Source organism: Octopus bimaculoides, chromosome 14 (genome assembly GCF_046866305.1).
Source record: "Octopus bimaculoides isolate indiv1 chromosome 14, ASM4686630v1, whole genome shotgun sequence".
NCBI classification, from domain to species: Eukaryota; Metazoa; Mollusca; class Cephalopoda; order Octopoda; family Octopodidae; genus Octopus; species Octopus bimaculoides.
The window spans coordinates 16,026,030-16,051,032 of NC_142941.1; the positions used below are offsets into that span (position 1 = coordinate 16,026,030).

At 36.5% G+C, this 25,003-nt stretch overlaps 1 protein-coding gene across 2 annotated transcripts; it reads right to left on the bottom strand.

The window, feature by feature from the left end:
* Positions 1-253: 253 nt before the first annotated feature.
* LOC106873171 (uncharacterized) lies at positions 254-24,513 on the bottom strand. 2 transcript variants are annotated; one of them, XM_089362418.1, is made up of 6 exons: positions 24,388-24,513; positions 15,693-16,077; positions 11,012-11,219; positions 7,853-8,288; positions 4,882-5,099; positions 254-822 (listed from the first exon to the last, which is right to left on the bottom strand). In XM_089362418.1, the coding sequence occupies exons 1-6, from the start codon at positions 24,391-24,393 to the stop codon at positions 771-773; spliced, it is 1,305 nt and encodes a 434-aa protein (XP_089218544.1). In that variant the 5' UTR covers positions 24,394-24,513; the 3' UTR covers positions 254-770. The 2 variants fall into 2 exon arrangements, with proteins under 2 accessions (XP_089218544.1, XP_089218545.1); XM_089362419.1 differs by lacking the exon at positions 254-822 and adding an exon at positions 2,278-2,434.
* Positions 24,514-25,003: the final 490 nt, after the last annotated feature.

Genomic DNA, 25,003 nt, shown 5'->3' on the forward strand with positions numbered 1-25,003 from the left:
ACACATATATATATATATATATATATACAGTTAAGAACCATTGATTTAACCCATGTTAATATATAAAAATCAATGTAAAATGAATAAATGGGAGAACTGCATGCATTTCTTGTGTTAAGTGCTATAAAACGTCGTGATAATATGCTCTTTTTCACTAAAATCAAGACAAAGATAAGTGCTATTTTTTTACGTATGGTATTACAGAGCAGAATTTTCTCTCAACTCACTGTTATTGAAGAAAATCACAATGTAATAAAATTTTATCCATGTATTTTATATAAAATGGAATATCAAAAAGTAATATATTTTATTATATACTAGCAGTATAACCCGACCTTGTCCGTGTGTGACTTATTACGCCTTCTACGATAAGTCTTGCTAGGTGAAAATCAACTAAAAAAGAAAGCCTTACAACGAAAAAACCCTTATGATGTAAATATGTTCATAATTCCAAAGACGAAGAAATTAATAGGGAAAGTCTGAAGGCGTAACGTTATTAAGCATACGTAAATTTCATCCGTCTAATTGGCTGTAGAAATGCTTGTGCAAAACAACTTTTTGCGCTGCCCTGATTATATATATAGCAGGGTAATCCCTTTTAGTAGGAGGTAGGATGGCAATTTCTGATGAAGCAATTGCTGGCGATCTGTTGCTACACAGTTTTGCCAGAATTCTATCAGATTGGGCAGAAGATGTTGATGCACCATTTTGCATTATGTTCAAAGTAGCTTCTGGAATGTGGTGAATTGGTGCAGTCTGTTGCTGTCATTTTAAACTGGTTGCTTTCTTTCCCCAGCAAACTCTCTTCTTTGGAGGCATAATCTATGTATATATTAAACAGAACAACAAAAGTTATAATAGATGGCAGTGTCGGTACTTTTCACATATCTGTAATTTTTCAGATTAACACCTGCACGATTACGTAACACTAACCCTAATCCTAACTCTAAACCCTAACCCCGAACCCTAACACCCTAGTGAAAATCGTGGTATATTTACCAAACATTGACGAACATGAGTTATAATTGTTGTCAATGACTGTGTGTACAGGTAGAAGGTAAGAAATATAAAAGTTGTTAGAAACAACAGTCAAATCTCCCTTAAATCACACAAAGTAAACGGAATTTTAAAATGTTTACATCAATGGAATTTTTTCGATGTGAACTTTCCGGTGCAGTAATTACACGCTCAACATATAATATAGAGAGTAAGAGTAAAAGAGGGGTAAAGAGAGAGAGAGAGAGAGAGACATAAACCCTAACACTAACACCCTAGTGAAAATTGTGGTATATTTACCAAACATTGACGAACATGAGTTATATTGTAGTGAATGTTTTGTGAGAGAGAAGAGGAAGAGAGAGGGGGGAGAAAGGAATAGAGATGGTAGCAATGAAGAGAGAGAAAGAGAGAACGGAAGACAGTTATAAAATAGCAATGCATGCACGTGTTTATATAAGAAACACAGAAACTAAATCTTATATCTATAATGTTGAATTGTGTATGTTGTTGTCACAGATCACGTATGTGTGGTCGTGTGTGTTTTTACGTTTCTATGTTATGAAAAATATGTTAGAGGTAGAGGAAAGGTATTATATTAGAGAGAGGAAGAAGTAAAAGTGTAAAATGTAACCAAGTTAATCTATGACTTTGTATGTATCACTTTCTCTCTCTCTCTCTCTCCCTCTCCCTCCCTATAACAACGCCGGTACAGGAAGAAGGGAAGGAATATAAATGTTGCTAGAAATGACAGCCAAATCTCCCTTAAATCACACAAAGTAAACGGAATTTAAAAAATCTAATTACTGCACTGGAAAGTTCACATCGAGAAAATTCCATTGATGTAAAAATTTTTACGAAAAAGTGGAAAATGTGGATTTCTATAAACTTCACACAAACACACGATTTCAGCTTTATATATTAAGACTAGCAGTATAACCCGACCTTGTCCGGATGTGACTTATTACGCCATCTACGATAAGTCTTGCTAGCTGAAAATCAACTAAAAAAGAAAGCCTTACAACGAAAAAACCCTTATGATGTAAATATGTTCATAATTCAAAAGACGATGAAATTAATAGGGAAAGTCTGAAGGCTGTTTTGTGTAAAATTATTAAGCATACGTAAATTTCATCCGTGTAATTGGCTATAGAAATGCTTGTGCAAAACAACTTTTTGCGCTGCCCTGATTATACATAGCAGGGTAATCCCTTTTCACAGGAGCTAGGACGGCAATTTCTGATGAAGCAATTGCTGGCGATCTGTTGCTACACAGTTTTGCCAGAGTTCTATCAGATTGGGCAGAAGATGTTGATGCACCATTTTGCATTATGTTCAAAATAGCTTCTGGAATGTGGTGCATTACTGCAGTCTGTTGCTGTCATTTTAAACCGGTTGCTGTCTTTCCCCAGCAAACTCTCTTCTTTGGAGGCATAATCTATGTATATATTAAACAGAACAACAAAAGTTATAATAGATGGCAGTGTCGGTACTTTTCACATATCTGTAATTTTTCAGATTAACACCCGCACGATTACCCAACCCTAATCCTAACACTAACCCTAACCCTGACCCTAAAAACCGTAACCGTAACATTAATCCTAAACCTTAACCCTAACCCTAACACCCTAGTGAAAATCTTGGTAAATTTACAAAACATTGACGAACATGAGTTATGTTTTACTGAATGATTGTGTACTTGCACGTGTATGCTTTTGAGAGAGGGAGAGAGGGGGAGAGAAAGGAATAGGGGTAGTTAAAAGTTTTCTTATGACTGCTTCTCTTCACTGCCTATTACTTCATTAGAAATCTAAGGATGCACATAAGCACATAATAGAGAAAACTGAAACAAATATGGACGACTTGCTCCGAAACACCACCGAGTGGGGAACACTTCTCAAAAATAACCTGCAGTTGTTTTCTTCAAACTTCCTACATGCTTGAAATGTACATACATCAACATACATTTGTACAAAATTTCATGAAAAAATATTCATTTTCCTGGAAGTTAAGAGGAATATAAGTGGAATTTCCGAATATTGTACCCCACCCCCTTCCAAAACACTTTCACCGAAAATTTTTGTATATTTGGAATCTACATAATAAATAATATATGCATAGAAAATTTCATAAATAAATATTCATTTTTATGAAAATTATGACCTTCCAAAGTTGGGGGATACAACTCTGTAGTTATGCCATCAATGTTTTGTAAATATACCACGATGTGAATGATTGTTTACTTGCACGTGTATACGTTTGAGAGAGCGAGAGAGGAAGAGTGGGAGAAATGAATAGAGATTGAGAGCAATGTGTATGTTGTTGTCACAGGTCATGTATGTGTGGTTGTGTGTGTTTTTACGTATCTATGTTATGAAGAATAGGTAAAGAATACTGAGATGAAAGTTTAATCTATGACGTTGTATGTATCACTTTCTCTCTCTCTCCCTCTCCCTCTTTTACTTTTACTCTCTATATTTTATGTTGAGCGCGTGTGTAAGAATGGCGTTCCAGTAGCAAGGATGAAATATAAAAGTTGCTAGAAACAACAGCCAAATCTCCCTTAAATCACACAAAGTAAACGGAATTTAAAAAATCTAATTACTGCACTGGAAAGTTCAGATCGAGAAAATTCCATTGATGTAAAAATTTTTACGAAAAATTGGAAAATGTGGATTTCTATAAACATTCAAAAAGGCTTCACACAAACACACAATTTCAGATTTATATATTAAGATTATTATGTAGCAGCAGTATAACAACATTACATGTTATATGTGGTGGTATAAATTTTTGAAGACAATTTAGGCCAAAAAATTAAGATGCATATTATCCATGGGCTTTTACTGTCATCAGTAAATTTCTTAATACTTTGATGACCACAACTGAATCATTTAATTGTAAAAAGAGAAAAGGTTATTCTACTTGCTATTCCTTAGCTAATGTAAGTAGCCAACATGTTTCTTAGTGACAAACAAAATTGATTCCCTTGAATTCAATTTTCTTTCACAATCATGTATCATCTCATCTTCTATACCAGGGACCACCAAACTACAGCCTGCGAGGTCAGTTCATCCAGCCCATCACTGCACTGTAACTTTTGTGTAAATACCTGCAATGAGAGTTCATTTGCCTCTGGTATGGCATCAGTGTTTGGAACAATTTATGCCTGCAAGCAAACATTTTCAAAACTGATGTTTGTGAAGTCAGCACATTGAATGGAGTTGACTGATGAACATTTGAAAGCAATTCTTTTGGTTGGATGCGGCAATTCCAAAGCAAATATTAATGATATCTTAAAAGCTAAACACCAGTTTCACAAACCTCATTAACCTTTTTTGCTGTTTAGTTTGTGAGATTCAGATATGTGTGTACTGGGTGTGATATAATTATCTTATTGCTAATGTCGCCTTCTTCAATAACTTTTTGGTATATAAATATGTTGGTTGTCTATATTTTTTGTGTATTCACTGTATTGTATTGAACAAAATGGTTATGTGATCCTTGTTCGTCATTCTCTCAATTATCTGGCCTGCTGTGAAAAAGGTTTGGTGATGCCTGTTCTACACTATAGTAAAGAAAGCTGCTTATTAATTAGTTTGGAGCATGTAACTTTCACTAAAAGCAATTAAAGTCTACACCGTCTAAAAAGTTTTTATAAATCCCAATTTTAATACATTTTTTATCAAAACATTATTTTTAGTAGTTTATTATTATTGAAGATTTCAATTTCACACTATATTTTCTTTTACCCAAAGCCAGGAACTTTCCAGCACCCCCTCATAATGCTGTTTTCGAGTTTTTGGTATTATTCTAAATTTATTTACTGAGCAAGTGAGTAGTATAAGGCAAATAAAGGATTTAAATAATTTAAATGTTATTTACCCGCTGGGACCTCCAATCCGACTAGTTTTGTGATGAATGTCATTCCATGTAACCATATTTTCCATGTTTGTAGTTCGAGACTTTCCCACTGTAAATATCAGCCGCCTACTGAAGGCTAACTGAAGCATTTTTAAAACTGTGGTCCCTTGTTCAGTTTTTGGAAGGTAAGCTGTTCGGTCTGTTCCATAGTAACTTTTACCAGGATTTGGGTGATTTTTCTTTGGAACAAAAAGGAAAGCAATTCTTAATAAACAATATCGGTTCATAAAAAAGGGTTTTAGAAAGATAAATTAGAAATAATACTGTACAATATGTTTGAATAATTTACATTAGATTACATGTAATTTAAAAACATGTATAACTACATTTCGTAGTTATTGTTCAACTCCACACAATTGGATTTACTCAAACCAAATAGACCTCTGCTCAAAGATGTTTTAGATGAGTGATCATCCCAGCTTTTGTTTGGACAATGTATACAGGACTATATTATCTAATGGGTTCTTCCCTAACTTAAGACATTAGGATGTAATTTAAAGGATACAAGGTTTTTATTTCTAGCAGGTTGAGCAACTGAGTAAAGCTCATTGCTTCACCTAGTTCCTAGTAAATAACATTGGGTAGTGCAATGTAATTCAGGAAAGTAAGTAACAACAACACTGTCGTATTCATAAATACTTGTGTTGGCTCACAGAGCAGAGATGAAGTTCCTTATGGAGGATAAAGTTTCATGTAACAGATTAGCAGCCTCCATAGAAAATTTATTTCTTCACAAATTATTATCTATGTACAACAGGTAGAATATATGTCCAAATTGGGGTAAAATTTTAGCTTTACTAATGGCACAAGTAAACTAGACAATCTGGAGTTTGTCTTCCAGACACACTTTCCACATCTTCACTGAGAACTGTACACAGAGGAGCATTGCTAGTTGTAGAACTGAGACTCAAAGAAGTGCATGAAAAACATTTTCATATTTGGGGGGATGATTTCTGTGACTTGGATTTTATATCAAGCGTCTTCCTTTCTTTGCTATTGCAGAAGCCTGCCCACCTGTCTGAACAGCTGAAGAAATGTTAAGTCACCACTGTTTACCATTGGGTAAGTCATGGATGCAGGCATGGCCATGTGGTCGAGCAGTTTATTTTGAAAATATGTAGCTCTAAGTTTAAACCCACAGCACAACAGCCAGGGCAAGAATTTCATTGCCCCAGATTGATGGCTACTTTTGGGAGTGGAATTTGGTAGAAAATAATGTGAAAACCTGTCATATGTATTTATACATATCTATATATATCCCTTGGTGATGCATAAGCTGGGACTCTTGAATGAAATCCCTTGTGATGTTTGCTCTCTCTGGGTTAGAGACAATCCCTTCTTATCCGCATTATCAGAAATGCAGTGAACCAGTGACTGGCTTGTTGGACACTTATAACTAATCCTGGTGTGGTTCACAAATTGCAATAAAAATGCGTAAATAAAACAAGTCTGAGGTTAATGAGAGAGGCTCGTCATAGACACTCAAACCTGTTAGAAAAATAACAGCTAAATATCCTTCAAATCATACTTGGCCATCTTTAAAAAAAGAGCAAGAATGCATTGGATAATGCAGTCTCATCTATAACAGACTTACTGAAGTCCTTTGTTACCTACAAAGTATAAACCACAAATAACTTTTGTCAACTGTTTTCAATTTTCAATTTTATGTTACCGTTTCTGCTTCTCTCTAGTGGGATCCCTACTTTCCATAGCTCTGTTTCATTATCCAACATCCAGCTATTTTTAGGACATCCTCTTTTCCCACCTCCCTTGCAGATTCAAGGTCAGGGCCTGACATATGTTTACCTGAGGAAGCATCTTCCTCTGCTAGGTCTTCCTGGTTTTAAATTGTCATCGATGCTTCTGTAAACATTTTTTTTTTTTTTTTTGTAAGTAAGAGGTGTTGAGCCCTATGCAATCCTATTTTCACTTCTTGGAAGAAGCACTTATTAACATTATCTCTACAGATAACCTTAACATGTGATTTAACAGCACTGCTAATACAGTAGAACACAGTATTGACTTAAAAAGCATTTAATATACTTTGTGGTACATCATGGTTGTGTAACAAAATATCGTGTCCCTACAAGTCATTAATCTTGGAAGGGGTGTTCCATATTAGTGAGGCCTCTATCTTTTGACCTAAGAGCATTTGAGGCACGTAAGCCACCACACAATGACAAAGACTTGACCTTGTGGTGACCATCTACAACATAACTGAGAAAAAAAAAGATGAAATGGTCATGGCTGGAATGTCTTTGATCATAAATTTATTCAATTTGAAACTATGTGAAGCAAAACAACTGAATTAAGTCTAACTGCATGAATGAAATGGTATTTGAGCCACCTCATCATTGATACCTCATACAACTCTTGAATAGTAATATTAGCTTCATCATCATTTAACATTCGTTTTCAATGCTGGCATGGGTTGGACAGCTTGACAGGAACTGGCAAGGTCAGGGGCCACATCAGGTCTGTTTAGGCATGGTTTTCATGGCTGGATGCCCTTCCTAAATGCCAACCACTTTACAGAGTGTATTGGGTGCTTTTTATATTGCACCAGCAATGTTGAAAAAAGAACAGAAATAGTGTCTGTCCTATTGTGCGCTATAAACATTAAAAAATTTTTTTTATTGCCCACGAGGGGCTAAACATAGAGGGGACAAACAAGGACAGACAAAGGGATTAAGTCCATTACATCGACCCCAGTTCACAACTGGTACTTAATTTATCGATCCCAAAAAGATGAAAAGCAAAGTCAACCTCGGCGGAATTTGAACTCAGAACGTAACGGCAGACGAAATACTGCTAAGCATTTCATCCGCCGTGCTAACGTTTCTGCCAGGTCCCCCACCTTTAAACATTTCTGTCATCACTTCAATTTAAAAACAAAAAATAAAAAGAAATCATGGAAAATAGGATTACTTACACCTTGTACTCCACTTGGAATGTGGTATGATATCTGGTATGATTGAAAATTTTCAAAACCAGGCAAATGGCTAAATGAGTCTTGAACTTGCATCGAAGAAGATGGCTGATTGCCTGTAATCACTCCGTAGACTTTTAGACATATCGGACAATACTGACCGATTGCAGAGAAACTATGGTCTATGCACAGCTGACAGAATACATGTCCGCAAAGGGATAAAGTTTTAGCATCAGTAATTGGGCATAGGCAAATCGGACAATCTCCACTCTGTCCTCCAGACGCACCTTCCACTTCTGAAGCATCTTCCACATCTGATGTGGCATCTACATCTGATGTACTGTCCACATCTGATGTATCATTCATATATGACGCACCTCTTGCATATTTCTCAGGCTGATTTCTGTGACTTGATTTCGCACTGGACTTCTTTTTACAGCTAACGAATAAATGAATAAAAATATATATATATATATTCACAACATTTAGAATTACTAATGCATTATCTTTTCGCATTGGGAGTTCAAAGATGTGCTTGTTTATTTTTAGTATGACATCATAGGGCAGGTGTGAGTGGCTGAATATGGCCAGTTTCAACATAAAATAAGTATAATATCGGGGCAGGATCTGGTCAACTTAAATTCGAAAGGGATATGTTGTTTGAAATGGAAAAATTGGAAGCACAAGAAATCAGAAAGACATGAAAAACATCATTTCCCTACATCTTTTACAGAATATGGGCTTGTTTCTAGTGATATCACATTTGTTGACATTTAAATTTATATCTGATTTACGTAATAAATCACAGAAATATTGAGGACTTCATCAAATAAACATTACAGATTTAATCCACCAGACAACAGTGAATGAGTATACATACATTCTCCGTATGTCTCTTCCTCTATATATATATGTGTGTGTATATATTTATATGTAAATGTGAATGTGTGTGTGTATTTATAAATAAATGTGTGCGTGTATGTATGTGTATGTATATGATGGCTGCCCCCTCGTTATCAAGTATGGTCATTGCACGAAGTTTAACATGTTGTTATCGTGCAGTGCCTGTGCAAGAAGATTTTTTTTTAAGTGAGGAAAGGCTGTGCACTGAGTCAATCCCACTCACTAAGCAACAGTAGCCATAACCCGAAAAGAAGAACAATTCAACATCATTGGTAACCACTGAGCCGCAGGTTTTATGTCGGAGTTATCCCAGTTGCCTGAGTTGCCTTCTCCTAGAAGGATGCCCCTAACAAGGGCTAGGGGTCCTTCACTCCCAATGGTTTAACCGCGTGATCGGGTATTCAGTCCGATTATTTCTATGTCCCTGCGCAAAAAACCAGTGGACTGGTGGGTAAAGGTGAGGGTAGATGAACTGAGTGAGTGGGACATTCTGAACTGTCCTGTCTGGGGTTCAAGCCTGGCCAGGATGAGAGAAGGAGGTGAGAGCATTTTAAATTTTTGTTTTTTGTTTATACAAAAATATCAAAAAATATATTTCTAGATTGAAACCTCTACCTTCATACAAGGTTATTGGTTAAATTACTAACACCTTTACCTATTAGGCCATCAAACCAACACCTGAGAAACAACTTAAAAATGAGATATTTAAATCTATTTTTATTATTGATTTAATGCTGTGGTAGATTTAGTTATCTTATTTTCCACAGAAATTAACAGGGCACCCAATGTAAGTAACGACACAGTAATATGCAGTGATAGGACATCCTACATAATCTGGTAGTGGATTCAAGTCAGACCACAGTGTAAGATTTTTCATTTAAATTCTTTCTTTTTTTTTTTTTTAACAATGGCTTAAAAAAAAAAAAATTAATAAGTGAGATTGAAACCTCTATCAGCTTGCAATGCTATTGAACTAATTATAAATACCTTTATTCAGAAGGTCGTCTCTGCAGCAACAAGAACAAGCTTAAAAATAGGATATTTATTTAAATCTATTCTCAATAATGATCTGATGCTGTGTTAGATTTAAATATCTCATTTTTTACTGAACCTAGAAGTGGGAGACCCAGTAAACCAGTAGGTTAATGGCATGGTGAGGCAGAACAACAGCTAAGATATATATAGACATATAAAGGTACATCCACACACACATTAAATACATACATACATACATATATACACACACATACATATGACAAGGTTCTTTCAGTTTTTGTTTACCAAGTCCATTCACAAGATTTTGGCTGGCCCAGGGCTACAGTAGAAGACACTTTCTTAAGGTGCCATGCTGTAGGACTGAACCAGAAACCATGTGGTTGGGAAGTTAACTTTGTAACACGCTGTCAAGGCAAGGAGACAGTATCATGCACACACACGCGAGAGGGTGCTGAAAGGCCCGGCTGGAAGCTGAACATTCTGAGTTCTTTTACAGGGGATAGAAAAACTGAAGGACTGCTGCAATAAGTGTGTCAACCTGAGAGGAGAATATGTTGAATAAAATCATAATTAACTAATCCTCCTGTATTTTCTTTTACCCAAAGCCATATATATATATATATATTTATTTATAGGAAGGATAACAAAAGAAAGAAAGAGACCTCAATATTATGTAAATAGAGGAATTTATCTGTAAAAATATGTGACAATTATTCGGGAGCCATGATAAGACTCCGAGTTTCGGATGCCGGGGTGGGAACCTACACCAACATCTGTTCAGTTATATAAAGTAAACGTAGGCATAAGCAAATTAGACTTTATAAATTGACCTGTCTAACTTGATTATCTCTACATTTACTTCTTTACCTGTACAAGGCTTTGGTCAGCCCAACGCTATAGTAGAAGACAGCTTCCCAAGGTACCATACAATGGAACTGAAACCAAAACCATGCGCTTGGGAAGCAAACTCCTTATTTCTTTACTGCCCACAAGGAGCTAAACATAGAGGGGACAAATAAGGACAGACAAACGAATTAAGTTGATTATATCGACCCCAGTGCGTAACTGGTACTTATTTAATCAACCCCGAAAGGATGAAAGGTAAAGTCGACCTCGGCGGAATTTGAACTCAGAACGTAGCGGCAGACGAAATACCGCTAAGCATTTCGCTCGGCGTGCTAACGTTTCTGCCAGCTCAGCAAACTCCTTACCACACAACTACACCTGTGACTTTTTGTGTCGGACAAATAAGAGTATATATACCTTTTTTCTTCAGTATTTGCGTTTGATGTTGAATCTGCAGTCGATGGGTGCCACTTGCTGAAATTAGCTTTGAAAGAATCTTTTATTTTATTGAACATATCTTCATCGAAGAGAACAAAATGAATGGTTTTTGGTTGAGAACTGGACCACTGTTTTATAACACTAACATACTGTTCAATGCATATATCATAAGGGATTCCCAACAGCCCTGAAAAAAAAAGAAGCAATTTTGAAAAAAAATTACAATTCTTTAGATTAATTTCACTTTAAAATCCTTTTGTTACCAACCCACCTGAAATCGCCCCTGGTTTTAAAACACAAGCATCTTGTTTGAAAGTGATCTAAATTCAAATCTTCCATCAAAATTTTATATTAATTTAACTTCCAAGCACCAGCTTAACTCATTACCTCCCATAATTCTATTAACTGGAATTTTTTTAGCAAACCTCATTTGAATATCAGAGAAATATACCTAGTAGATATAGCAAAAAGGTTAGATATGTGTAAATATTGACAGATAATTACAAAATTTGTAATTTTTAAGTGATCTCATATGAGATCACTGGTAGGTAATGGGTTAATAATGATAAAATTATTGTGCTAAATTCTTAATTATTCTAAAAATTAATTGAAGCACAGGTTGTATATTTTAGCAGAAATATGGTAATGAAACGGTTAAAGATGAATGTGTCCTATTTTTTTTTTTAAATATTAAATACGTATAGATCATTTGCATCTCTCATTGTCACCAGATGTCATAATCACGGATAGGTATGTAATACATGCACCAGTGGTTTAGTGAATAAGGTTGTGGTCACACTTAGTTTAGAAATAATTCAGACTTTGACATTTGTACCAAACTACAAGCACCACAAATTTTTAGCCTACCTTATTTGTGGTACCCAAGTGCTGGCCCACCTTGGAATTTGAGGAAATGGTCAAACATGAATGAGAAATTAAAGTAAATTATTAAAAAAAAAAAAAAAAAAAAAAAAGGCAATGGTGGTAGTAGAATAAAATGACTTGATATTTACCATTTGTTGAAGATTTTGTTGCTATTTCTAACAGGATGGGCAACTACAGAGAACATGTAATGAAGGCAAGTTGTTGGCACTCCGTCGCTTACGACGTTGAGGGTTCCAGTTGATCCGATCAACGGAACAGCCTGCTCGTGAAATTAACGTGCAAGTGGCTGAGCACTCCACAGACACGTGTACCCTAAACGTAGTACTCGGGGATATTCAGCGTGACACAGTGTGACAAGGCTGACCCTTTGAATTACAGGCACAACAGAAACAGGAAGAAAGAGTGAGAGAAAGTTGTGGTGAAAGAGTACAGCAGGGTTCACCACCATCCCCTGCCAGAGCATCATGGAGCTTTAGGTGTTTTCGCTCAATAAACACTCACAACGCCCGTTCTGGGAATTGAAACCGCGATCCTATGACCGCAAGTCCGCTGCCCTAACCACTGGGCCATTGTGCCTTCACTGTGATAGATACCATGAGAGAAACTCTCATATTGGCTTTTGGTGTAAAATGCACTCACCTAGGCTACATTAATATCGAGAGGTAATAATTATACCCATTTAAACTATCTAAGCTTAATCTATGTCTTTGATAAAAATATTAAAAGAAAAAAAGAATACAATATACGTCTTATCTAGTTTCTCAAGTAACATATAAACAGATAGCTTACTAAGAAATTTAACACAAACTGGCAGTTCCCAATCCTACCCTGAGTGAATAAATACAAGTTTTATTTAGAGGAGACAGAAATGATGAATTGGGTTATCACGTATTGATATGTGAGACATGTCGCCATTTACCTTGTTACAGATGGTGGATGGGAAGGCAAAAAGAGGTGTTAGATTATTGCAATGAGAATTTACTCTCAGTGAGTAGACTTATGATCAAAAACACTCCAGCCTAGACCATCCTGTTTTTTTTTCCCTCTACGTAGTTTATTCCTGGACTATTTTTTTTTAATTGAGCTCAATCTCTAAGATGGTAAATTGTGATTGGAGAGAGATTTGGCTGCTATTTCTAGCAGAGTCTCCTCTAGTTGCTTTAAGCAATAAAGTAGTTATGTGTATCTCTATTGCAAAACGTCTACCTCTTGGAAAAGCTGATATCATTGATCTAAAATTTTCAGACTGCCATTGGCTTCCCTATGAATTCTGAAATTGTTCTCATGAATGGAATTATGAATAAATTTTATGGAGTCAAGTGTTCAGAAGCCAAAAACAGTAAGAATTGAAATGGTTTCACAGCTTTATAATGAACATCACTTCCGAAAAATAGTGACAACTCATCTTGCTTCCTTGACATAATTTAATGAAAGCAAAAGGATTCGTAGGATTTCCCTGATTAAAGACTGAATTACCATCTCAAAACATAGGTTAGCAACTGTTAATCATAATTTTATTCTCCAATGTTTTTACCCTGTAAACCGAAACTATATAATTAAAGTTATGTTCAAAATTCCTGATTTTTTTTTGTAGGCACCCTAGTATAAAAGATATTTTTTTTCCCCACAATGTTTTAAGGATTCCTGAAATTTAAGGTAATTTGAAATTAGCAGTGGCAGGGTACTGAAGAATTTTTACCTGTGAATAGTTGAGTCAAATCATTACAAACTTAACCCTTTAACATTTAAACCAGTGATACCCAGCTCAAAATTTTTGACCTGTTTTATGTTCAAACCAGCTAGATTTGGCCTCTCACACCTACTTAACACCATTGTAAAAATCAACAATCACATTATGGAAATCTCAAAGCTATGAGATAATCCATAATTAATTCAAATCAATGGGAATGAATATATATTACATCTGAATGCTAAAGGGTTAAACACTGTTTGATTCAATAATATGTTGGATTGAGTGTTAATTTCTTTAGAAAATTGTGCTCATTGCCAAGAAAACAGCTGTCACTGCCTAAAGTAACTTTATGAAGAATCTATCACAAAATGCCTGTTTGTCTATGCTCTATGCATTACTAGTGAATCTACTGGCAGAACTGAGATTACAGTCGTCTGTAGAAATGAAGAAGCTGGCTAGTTTAGAAGCATCATTTATACCCTAAACCAGTGGTTCTCAGCCATTTTTTGCTTATGGACCCCAACTAAACCCTAAAAAACACCTGATGTTTAAAAAAGTTCCATATTTTTATAATTGAATATTATTAGGAATTCATCATCATCATCATCGTTTAACATCCGCTTTCCATGCTAGCATGGGTTGGACGATTTGACTGAGGACTGGTGAACCAGGTGGCTACACCAGGCTCCAATCTGATTTGGCAGAGTTTCTACAGCTGGATGCCCTTCCTAACGCCAACCACTCTGAGAGTGTAGTGGGTGCTTTTACGTGCCACCAGCACGAAGGCCAGTCAGGCGGTACTGGCAACGGCCACGCTCGAAATGGTATATTTTATGTGCCACCTGCACAGGAGCCAGTCCAGCAGCACTGGCAATGATCTCGCTTGAATGTCTTTTCACATGCCACCGGCACAAGTGCCACAAGCACAAGGCACCTATATAAAAAAAACAATTTTATTGCACATAAATTTTAACAAAATCTTATATGGGCCCCCAAAGGTCATGAGGACCCTGGTCAAGAACCACTGTCCTAAACAAACACTTTATTTATATACTTATTTTAATTGGAAAATGATGACAATGACGTTTTTGCAAGACACTCTCAGATGCCATTCAAGTTTAGCTTGGACTTTTCCACGGGTTGATACAGGAGAAGGCTGGTAATGTGAAAAGAGAGGGAGAATGTTTCAGGGAAATGCAGTTATGAGTCAGAAGAGAAAGTGTTTAGTGTAGTGTTTGGTGGGTAAGATACAGAGACGTAGGTGCACTGCTAGGGTTTGGGTGGAGGAGTTAGTATGTTTATCAGAAGGAATAATGTTTCTATACTTGTCCAACCAATGACAATGTGAAAGAAATGGACGAAACAAAGTCCAAAAATATTATATTAATATATCATCATCATCATCATCATCGTTTAACGTCTGCTTTCCATGCTAGCATGGGTTGGACGATTTGACTGAGGACTGGTGAAACCGGATGGCAACACCAGGCTCCAATCTAATTTGGCAGAGTTTCTACAGCTGGATGCCCTTCCTAACGCCAACCACTCAGAGAGTGTAGTGGGTGCTTTTACGTGTCACCCGCACGAAAACGGCCACGCTCGAAATGGTGTCTTTTATGTGCCACCCGCATAAGAGCCAGTCCAGGGGCACTGGCAACGATATCGCTCAAAAACCCTACAAGGCCAGTCAGGCGGTACTGGCAACGGTCACGCTCAAGATGGTACATCTTACGTGCCACCCGCACAAGAGCCAGTCCAGGGGCCCTGGCAACGATCTCACTTGGCTTGCCGGGTCTTCTCACGCACAGCACATTTCCAAAGGTCTCGGTCAGTAGTCATCGCCTCGGTGAGGCCCAATGTACGAAGGTCTTGCCTCACCACCTCATCCCAGGTCTTCCTGGGCCTACCTCTTCCACGGGTTCCCTCAACTGTTAGGGTGTGGCACTTTTTCACGCAGCTATCCTCATCCATTCTCACCACATGTCCATACCAGCGCAATCGTCTCTCTTGCACACCACAACTGATGCTTCTAATGTTCAGCTTTTCTCTCAAATACATATATATATATATATATATACTAACCAGAACCAAGGGCAGGAAAAGCAATGGATTGTAACTTCATGTCTTCAGCTTTGATCAAACATGCCATTATTGCAGATTCAACAGTGTCGATTCCATTTGATATTGCAGGGCCATTAACATACATGACATGCTTGCAACTCATTCTACCAGCACCTGTCACCAGAACCTGCCCTGATTTGATATTTTTGTCAGGAAGTTTTTTCAGATTATGTTCAATTTCTTTTAATATCTGTGAACCGCCTGCTTCTTTTATTTCACCCAAAAGACCTGCATTTATGGAAACTCTACTATCACTTGCACATATAATAGCATCACATTTCACTTTAGTGATGTCGCCAAGGTAGGCCTCAATACAACAGCCATGCAGGGAACGACATTTTACGCCCTGACAAGAAAGAAAATAAAAATAAAATAAAATGAATTCAAATAAAATAAAGCAAAACAACATACAATATACATGCAATTATCTTCAGTATTCAAAGTGGATCATTTTTCTAATTAAGGAGATAGTGTCTTTCTATATTAGAGTTCAATGCCTGTTGGTTACATGCAACTAAGATGAAGAAACAACAACAAAAGTAAACGGTATGGTTATGTAGTCAAGATGTTTAGCATCTTAGGCAAATGTCTTCTACCGAAGCCTCAGATAACCAAACACTTTGTGAATGGAATTTGGTAGACAGGACCTGTGCAGAAGCAAGCCATCTGTCCAGCCTTGTGTCCATTCATATATAAGTACACATATACACACACACATTTATTATTCTTAAACAAGAATGTTGTTGACAGTGGACCCAAAATTTCAGCCAACTAAGAAACTGTCGGACTGTCAACAACATTCTGGTATAAGAATAATAAATTTGTACTCTACAACAGTATAGAGCAATCCATCAGCTTAATGTTTCTATTATAAATGAAAATGAAAACAAACATACATATGTACACGCACATGCGCGTGTGCGAATACATACATACATACAGCATAGAAGAGCAAAGTTTATTAAACCACCAAGATAAATCCCCAATACTTTGATGTAAATCCTCTTCAATTGCTATTTACTTGTAAATATGACATTACTTTCTGGTACCCCTAATATATATCATCATCATCATCATATTTACGTCTGCTTTCCATGATGGTTGATTTGAATTCAATATTTATGAACTGAAAGTACAGCATTACATCTACACAAATCGTTTTGCTGCTCAATGGTCATGACCCAGAAGAGATTCAAATATTAACAGACATTGTTTTCTATTCTTGAAAGTGGCAATTAACTATGATCTTTTATGTACATAATGGATTTTCTTGTTGATTTCAACATGAGGATCAAGGAATATTTTTATTTTTAACTCTTACTGTTCAGGTCTCTTATGTGACTTTAATCCTTTAGTATTCAGGTTATCCTACCAAATGCAAAGCTTATTTATTCACATTTAAAAAAAAAATGATCATGCATCATCTTGTGGCTTCAAGACTTTGATAATGCACTCGTTTAGTTTTAGAATGACATTGTAGGGTATATGTAAGCTGTTGGATCTGGCCAGTTTGACCACAGATACGGCCAGATTAAATGTCAAAGGGTTAATCCAGCCAATAATTTGCAGACAAATTCTAAGATTGGACAAAAGAAACAACTGTTATACCATGTAGCTGGCATGTTAGTTTGAGACTTTTGTCTTTTACTCTCAATTCTTGAAGATCTAGATAACCCAATTCACAGATCTTTATGGCATTATAGCAAGTCAACCTCCACTTATTGGATTCAATGCAGCTTTTTCAAATCTTTCTATAGGAATTTTGCCACTTTCAGGTTAGTTTTAAGCTTATCGTTGTACCTGAGCCATGGTTTTCCTATACTTCTGTTTCCATCAGGAACTGGCAATGCATAAAGACTTTTATAATTCTGTTGTCACACATTCTGACAAGATTTTTTAAGTTCATAAATATATAGTAAAGTTCCTTCTCATAGCGTTGGTTTCCCCTGTTTCCATGGCGTATATATTCCCAAACAGGATGGGACACTGGTATGACGCAAGATTATTCATTTTAGCCAGCTGAGTGGACTGGACCAACGTGAAATGAAGTGTTTTGCTCAAGAACACATGTCGCCCAGTCCAGGAATTGAAACCACAATCTTATCATGAGTCCAACACCTTAACCACTAAGCCATGTGCCCTCACCACACACACACCTATATATATATATATATATATATATATATACCAAAAACCAAGGCAGAATGAATATCTCAAGTCATTTAAAATAATTTAATTAGGGTAAGGTGAATTTGAAGTCTTACAACTGTTTCTGCAATACTGCAAGTGGCAGGTTAGCATGTCCACACACTGGGCATTCCGTCATCAGAGACAAGGTATGAATATTTTAGACAGGAAACATTTACAGTTTATAAGAAATGGAATAGAAGAATAAAGAGTAAAGGTAGTTAGAAGAATATAGGCAGGAGAGTAATGTTCACAACTCATCTTTTTCCAGAGGATATGGTCGATGCTTCCATGAAGGTACAGGTCCTTAGTTAAAATCCCAGGTAAATCCAGGTGGTATTGACCAACATCCATATCCTCTGGAAAAGATGAGTTGTGAACATTATTCTCCTGCCTATATTCTTCTTACTACCTTTACTCTTTATTCTTCTATTTTATTCCTTGTAAACTGTAAATGTTTCCTGTCTAAAATATTCATACCTTGTCTCTGATGACAGAAAGCCCAGTGTGCGGACATGTTAACCTACCACTTGGGTTATCGCAGAAACAGCTGTAAGACTTCAAATCCACCTTACCCTAATTAAATTATTCTAAATGACTTGAGATACTCGTTCTGCCTTGGTTTTTGATCTTGCTGTAACAAAACCTTGATAAGGATCCATAGATCCAGCCTTAGCTATGATCTTGGAACCTAACGGTCAACCAACTATAGCACTTACTCAGCGTACCTATTCATTTAGATCACAAGTGAACTAAACTTCCACTATCCTTTATACACACACACACACACATATATACATACATATAAGGTTTACCTTGTTGCTGTCTCCAAGGTATGTGATATGTAGCTAGCCACCTACAGTTTTCTCAGCAAAATAGGGGTAGTTTATCCTGTTCAGGCTATATTATTAGCATTATTCTGCGATTGAGAATTTAAAATCATTTCTTTAACTTTCTAAAAGACATCTCAACACTTCTAAAAGCAAACTTTGTTTGTTTATTTACGTTCGTCGTAATTTGAATTTAACAAAATAATGAAATAATCAGCAAGGCCGCATATTTTAGGGAGCCGGTCGTAATCTACAAAACCAACCCTGGTCCTCAAATGATTTTTATTTTACTGACCCGCAAAAATGAAACACAAATATGATCTTTGGCGGTTGAACTCAAGAACTAAATGAACACAAATTCCACAAAGAACACTGAAATGGCACTCTATCTCACTAATAACAAGAACAAATGGGAAGATAATATTCATGCAGTGTACCAACACCTTCAGGATTCTGTGAAAATGAAATGAGAGAATAGTGATTATTAAAATGAGAAAGAAAGCTCTTTTCTGGTAAAATTTTTCCTACTGAAATATTCTTTTCTTCACTTTGATTTAGCCACCACAGCTAAAGCCATGCTGGAGCACTACCAGCTTATACAAATTTTACTACTCAATAAGCAATTTGTCTTTGTGGGCATATGTAATTTCAGCTCTATCGTAGTGATTTCAAATTTTTGGGCACAAAGTCAGCAATTTTAGAGAGAGGGGGATAATCAATTACACAGGCCCCAAGTACTTGACTGGTACTTTATTTCATTAACTCTGAAAAGGTAAAAGGTAAAAATCAACCTTGGTGGCATTTGAACTCACAACATAAAGAGCCAGAAAATACTGGTTTCAAATTTTGGCACAAGGCCCCGCAATTTCAAGAGAGTGGGGTAAGTCAATTAGATCGACCCCAATGCTCAACTGGTACTTATTCTATCAACTCCATCCCACAAAGGATGTAATGTAAAGTTAACCTCGACGGAATTTGAACTCAGAACGTAAAGACAGACAAAATGCTGCTAAGCATTGTGTCCAGTATGCAAATGATTCTGCCAGCTCACCACCTTAGAACCAGAAGAAATATTGCTATTCTAGCATGCTAGAAATTCTGCCAGCTCGCTAGCTCCAACATAACTTCTTATAGATTGCTTCCAGTCACATGCACAGCTAACAATGACTACTATGCTTTGTTTTGACAGGATTAAAAAAATATATATATATTTACATTGTTCTTCAAAGAATTTATTTTTGATTTATTGAAAAGCCTTTTTCTTAAGCTGATTGCTATTGAAGTACAGTTCTAAAAAAAAAATTTAAAAAAAAAAAAATCGACCTAATTGATTATCAATCATTAAATAATGCTCCAGTTGAGTAAGTAAGGTAATATAATTTTCAAGTTTGCCTGATATTACTGCAGTCCAGAAATATCAGCCAAATCATGATATTCAATTTCAATCCAAGTAAACAAAACACACATTGTATACTAGGTCATGGAGAGGATATATTATCCATGCAATAACATAAATTTTGTCTTGGGGTTTCTTGTATTAGTTTTTCCACTAATGCGAATGATACCAACATCAAAAATGTTGGGTGCATATACATTTTCATGTCTGTTACAGTTTTTCTTAATCCTACCTCAATTTGGATCTCGCCTTCATATCTTATTTCTTTACTGCCCACAAGGGGCTACGCACAGAGGGAACAAACAAGGACAGACAAACGGATTAAGTCGATTACATCGACCCCAGTGCGTAACTGGTACTTATTTAATCGACCCCCGAAAGGATGAAAGGCAAAGTCGACCTCGGCGGAATTCGAACTGAGAACGTAGCGGCAGACAAAGTACCGCTAAGTATTTCACCCAGCATGCTAACGTTTCTGCCAGCTCACCTTCATATCTTATCTAAGTGTTACAATTTCTCCTAATTCCACTTCAATTTAGATCTCACCTGCATGTATTTCCAGAATAAATGAAAATTCTTTATTTAAAAGTAACAAATACTGAAAGTTATAGCACATCCACCATCCATTACAAATTTAGGAAAATCAATCTGCTTTGTTTCCTCATATCTTTCAGAAAACTGGATATCTTTTTTTTAATGAAATTTTTCACAAATACCTTTCAGAGAGCGTACATTATGATTATATCTCTGCGCAATTGGAACTCAGAATGTAAAGACAAATGAAATACCACTAAGCATTTCGCCTGGCATGCTAAGGTTTTTACCAGCTGGCCACCTTCATTTGAAAAAATATTCTTTTCTGTTCTAGACACAAAGACCGAAATTTGGTAAATTTTTGTATTAACACCTGCACGATTTTTCCCTAAGAAAAAAAAAAAAAAAAACTTGGATTTTTTGCATGGAATCAAGTAGCCTGACCTCCTAATATGCTGCAAATCCCTTACTTTGGTTCGGAATGGGGGGACTCACCCCATCCCAAAATCATTGGAAATTTTCTTTCTTATTTTTACATTGAATGAATTCCTGTTACCTAATAAGCTACAAAACCCTTTTTGGGGTCTGAAAAACGGAGTGGGGTGAGGTGGAAGCCTGGGAAATTTCACCCCACCCCCATTGATCTTTTCACCTGCACAATTTTCACTAAGGAAAAACAAAATAAAAATATAAATCGCACCCAAACTAATTTTTGTATGTGTGTGGGGGGAGGGGGGGGGAGAAAGATGAACGATTTAAAATAAATAAATAAGCAATTTGAAAAAAAATATATCTTAATTGTTGTGTGAGAAAGTATATATATTCTGGGTACTACTAAAGTAGCACGGGCCCGAACGCACAGTCGCGCGTCCGCGCTAGCTAGTCGTGAGTGGTCGATCCTAGCCCTAACCCTAACCACGTATTCATTTGCACACGCGGGTTAGGGATAGGGTTAGGGTTAGGGATAGGGTTAGGGTCGACCACTCAAGACTAGCTAGCGCGGACGCGCGACTGCGCGTTCGGGACCGTGCTGCTTTAGTAGTACCTATATTCTGATTATAAAATATAGTATCTTTCAAAAACATCCTAAATTTATAGACTATAATCTTGTGTTTACTATAGAGATTATGTAACAAATTATACTTTACACTTCTATATTTAACTGTGCGTGTATGATATTTATTTTTGCTTCTGGTGTCTTCTGCCTTTCTAGGAAAGACATAGTCCAAGGTATATTTGTAGAGAATTTCATTAAGAAATACCCATTTTCTTGAAAGTTAAGACGAACTGAAGTGGACGCCGGTGAATTTTCCGAAATCATACCCCCCTCCTACCCCCCCCCCAAGTTTTGTATATTCGGAATCTACATGATATAACACATATTGGCATAACTACAGAGTTTTACCCCCCCCCACCCCAGACTTTGGGAGGTCATAACTTTCAGAAAAATGAATATTTTTTAATGAAATTTTCTATGCACTTTAAAGGTGGATTAATCCCAACAAAATAACATAACCACCTTTAAAGTGAAAAAAACAAAACCGACGTATACGACAGGTGTGTAAAATATATTTGTGTACTTTTTCCGTTTATTCTTAATCTTCGTGTTTTTGCAAGACTGAAAAAAAAGTTTCGGAAAGCTAACATTTTAAAATTCTTCGGGAAGCGACACTGTGATAGTTTCTATATTTAACCGTGCGTGTATATTCCTATTTTTGCTCCTGTTCTCTTCTACTTCTCTACTAGAAACGTTTACTTTGGAATTTACTTCTATTGAAAAAAAAAAAAAAAATCGTGTGCATGTTATTTTTAACGAAAGTTTTCTTATGACGGCTTCTCTTCACGGTCTAGAAATCTACGGATGCACATACGCACATAATAGAGAAAAATGAAACAAATATGGACGACTTGCTCCGAAACACCACCGAGTGGGGAACGCTTCTCAAAAATAACCTGCAGTTGTTTCCTTCAAAATTCCTACATGCACGAAATGTACATACATCAAAGTATATTTGTAGAAAATTTCACGAAAAAATATTAATTTTCCTGGAAGTTAAGAAGAATTTAAGTGGACTCTGTTGGAATTTCCGAAAATTGTCCCCACCCCCATTCCAAAACACTTTCACCGAAAATTTTTGTATTTTTGTATATTCGGATTCTACATAGTAAATACTATATGCATAAAAATTTCATTAAAAAATATTCACTTTTCTGAAAGTTATGACCTCCCAAAGTCTGCGGGGTAAAACCCTGTAGTTATGCCCACATATTCGTAGAAAATTTCATTAAAAGATATGCATTTTTCTAAAAGTCATGATCATCCAAAGTCGGGGGAGGGGCAGAAATCTGTAGTTATGTCAAAAATACTTAATAACAGGACAGGGTGTTAAACCTGGTGACAAATTAAGCCTACCATCCGAGTAGGCCACAGTGGGATTTGAACTCGGAACGCGAAGAGCCGGAAGAAATACTGCTTCAGCAATCACATCAGTCTTCTAATTAAACATGTAATTTAACTAATATGACAGTCGTCTTCGTTTTTATTGTCACTGTTACTTCGTCAGAGAGGTATGTTTACAGTTCGTCTACGAAATAAAAGAGAAATTAAAATTATCAGTAGTTTCCAATAATAAACGAAACCAAAAAGAAAATAATTTTGAATCCCCAAAAGTCACCAGTGCCTGATTTGCCTTTCGCCCACCCGAAGAAAGCATTTTCACTTTGAAAAAAAACTTGTTTCAAGTAACGACATCAGTCGCGACATCTTTGTTTTATAATAGCAAGGCCTCGTCGAGTAAATTGACCGTTTCTTGTTATGGTGATTGATCGAGCCAACTGTTTGAACTAACCTACAATAAATGTTTCTTTAAATATTTTAAAACTTAAATCTCGGGACTTATGGGGGAAACGAGGTAAAAAGACAAATGATGTTTATATAATTCACTAGGCCAGTCTTCGTAAGGAAGAGTAAACACAGTTAAGTGAACTACTTTCTAGTGCACTACTACAACATATTTTATCGAACTTAGAGGTATGAATAACTGTTCAGTTCTGGTGGTGACATAATGTCAATGAATGGTAACGTGTTGATCCTGAGTTCTACTTCAGCATGTTTTGATATGAACACACGAAAATATATTTGCAGATAACAACGCATAAACAGACCTATGATTAAATGCGATTCAGCATCGTTAGAGCGTCGGAAAAATTTCTTGACAGTATCTGCCTCCGACCCATTACATTCTGAGTTCAAATCCCACCGAGGTCAAGTTTGCTTTTCATCCTTTCAGGATCTATAAAACAAGTACCCATTGAGTACTGTGGTGAATGTAATCGACTTACCCCCATCTCCTGAGATTGCTGGCTTTCTGCCAAAATTTGAAATCATCATTATTTCAGGAAGTTGGATTGCTAACCAATGTGTCATTCTTTTTTGTAAACATGAGTATTAATTTGAGAGAGATTTGGCTACTATTTCTAGCTGATCGATCGATAGAGCTGCTCGCAACAACGTTTTCTTATTTAACAAGTCTTTAAAAAATAACTAAACTTCACTTTTAACTTGAAGGTGTTGACAAGACAAAAATAAAATTGATGAAACAAAGAGAAAACAGCAATGGAAGTGAAAATGAGAAAACTACAAAAAACGAATTAAAATATATATATATATATATATATATACAGACGTCCGAAACTTCTTTAAACTTACTGTCATGTTATGTCAAGGAAACGAGTATTTCATCCCACTACGACGAACAATCTCCTATACTTGTTGATATTCTTTTGCTGAAGGATTTTAATTTCCCTCAACACAAGCTGTTCACGTTTTGAAAACGGTGTCGACCGAAAAAAAACCCTTGCTTATTCCGTGGAGACGCAACGGCCCAGTGGTTAGGGCAGCGCACTCGCGGTCGTAGGATCGCGGTTTCGATTCCCAGACCGGGCGTTGTGAGTGTTTATTGAGCGAAAACACCTAAAAGCTCCACCAGGCTCCGGCAGGGGATGGTGGCGAACCCTGCTGTACTCTTTCACCACAACTTTCTCTCACTCTTACTTCCTGTTTTTGTTATGCCTGTAATTCAAAGGGTCAGCCTTGTCACACTGTGTCACGCTGAATATCCCCGAGTACTACGTTTAGGGTACACGTGTCTGTGGAGTGCTCAGCCACTTGCACGTTAATTTCATGAGCAGGCTGTTCCGTTGATCGGATCAACTGGAACCCTCAACGTCGTAAGCGACGGAGTGCCAACAACAACATCTGCTTATTCCAAAACGGTTTGAGAGTTTTGAACGAAGGTTCCGAGGCTGATGTGCTTAACTGGAAA

What these genes read in the sequence shown, in the direction of transcription:
- LOC106873171 (XM_089362418.1), bottom strand. An exon ending in TTTTCCTGCCCTTGGTTCTG is followed by an intron (nt 11,220 to 15,692) that starts GTTAGTATATAT and finishes TTTTTTTTTCAG; the next exon opens with GGCTGTTGGGAATCCCTTAT. An exon ending in TTCCAAGTGGAGTACAAGGT is followed by an intron (nt 5,100 to 7,852) that starts GTAAGTAATCCT and finishes TTTGTTCCAAAG; the next exon opens with AAAAATCACCCAAATCCTGG.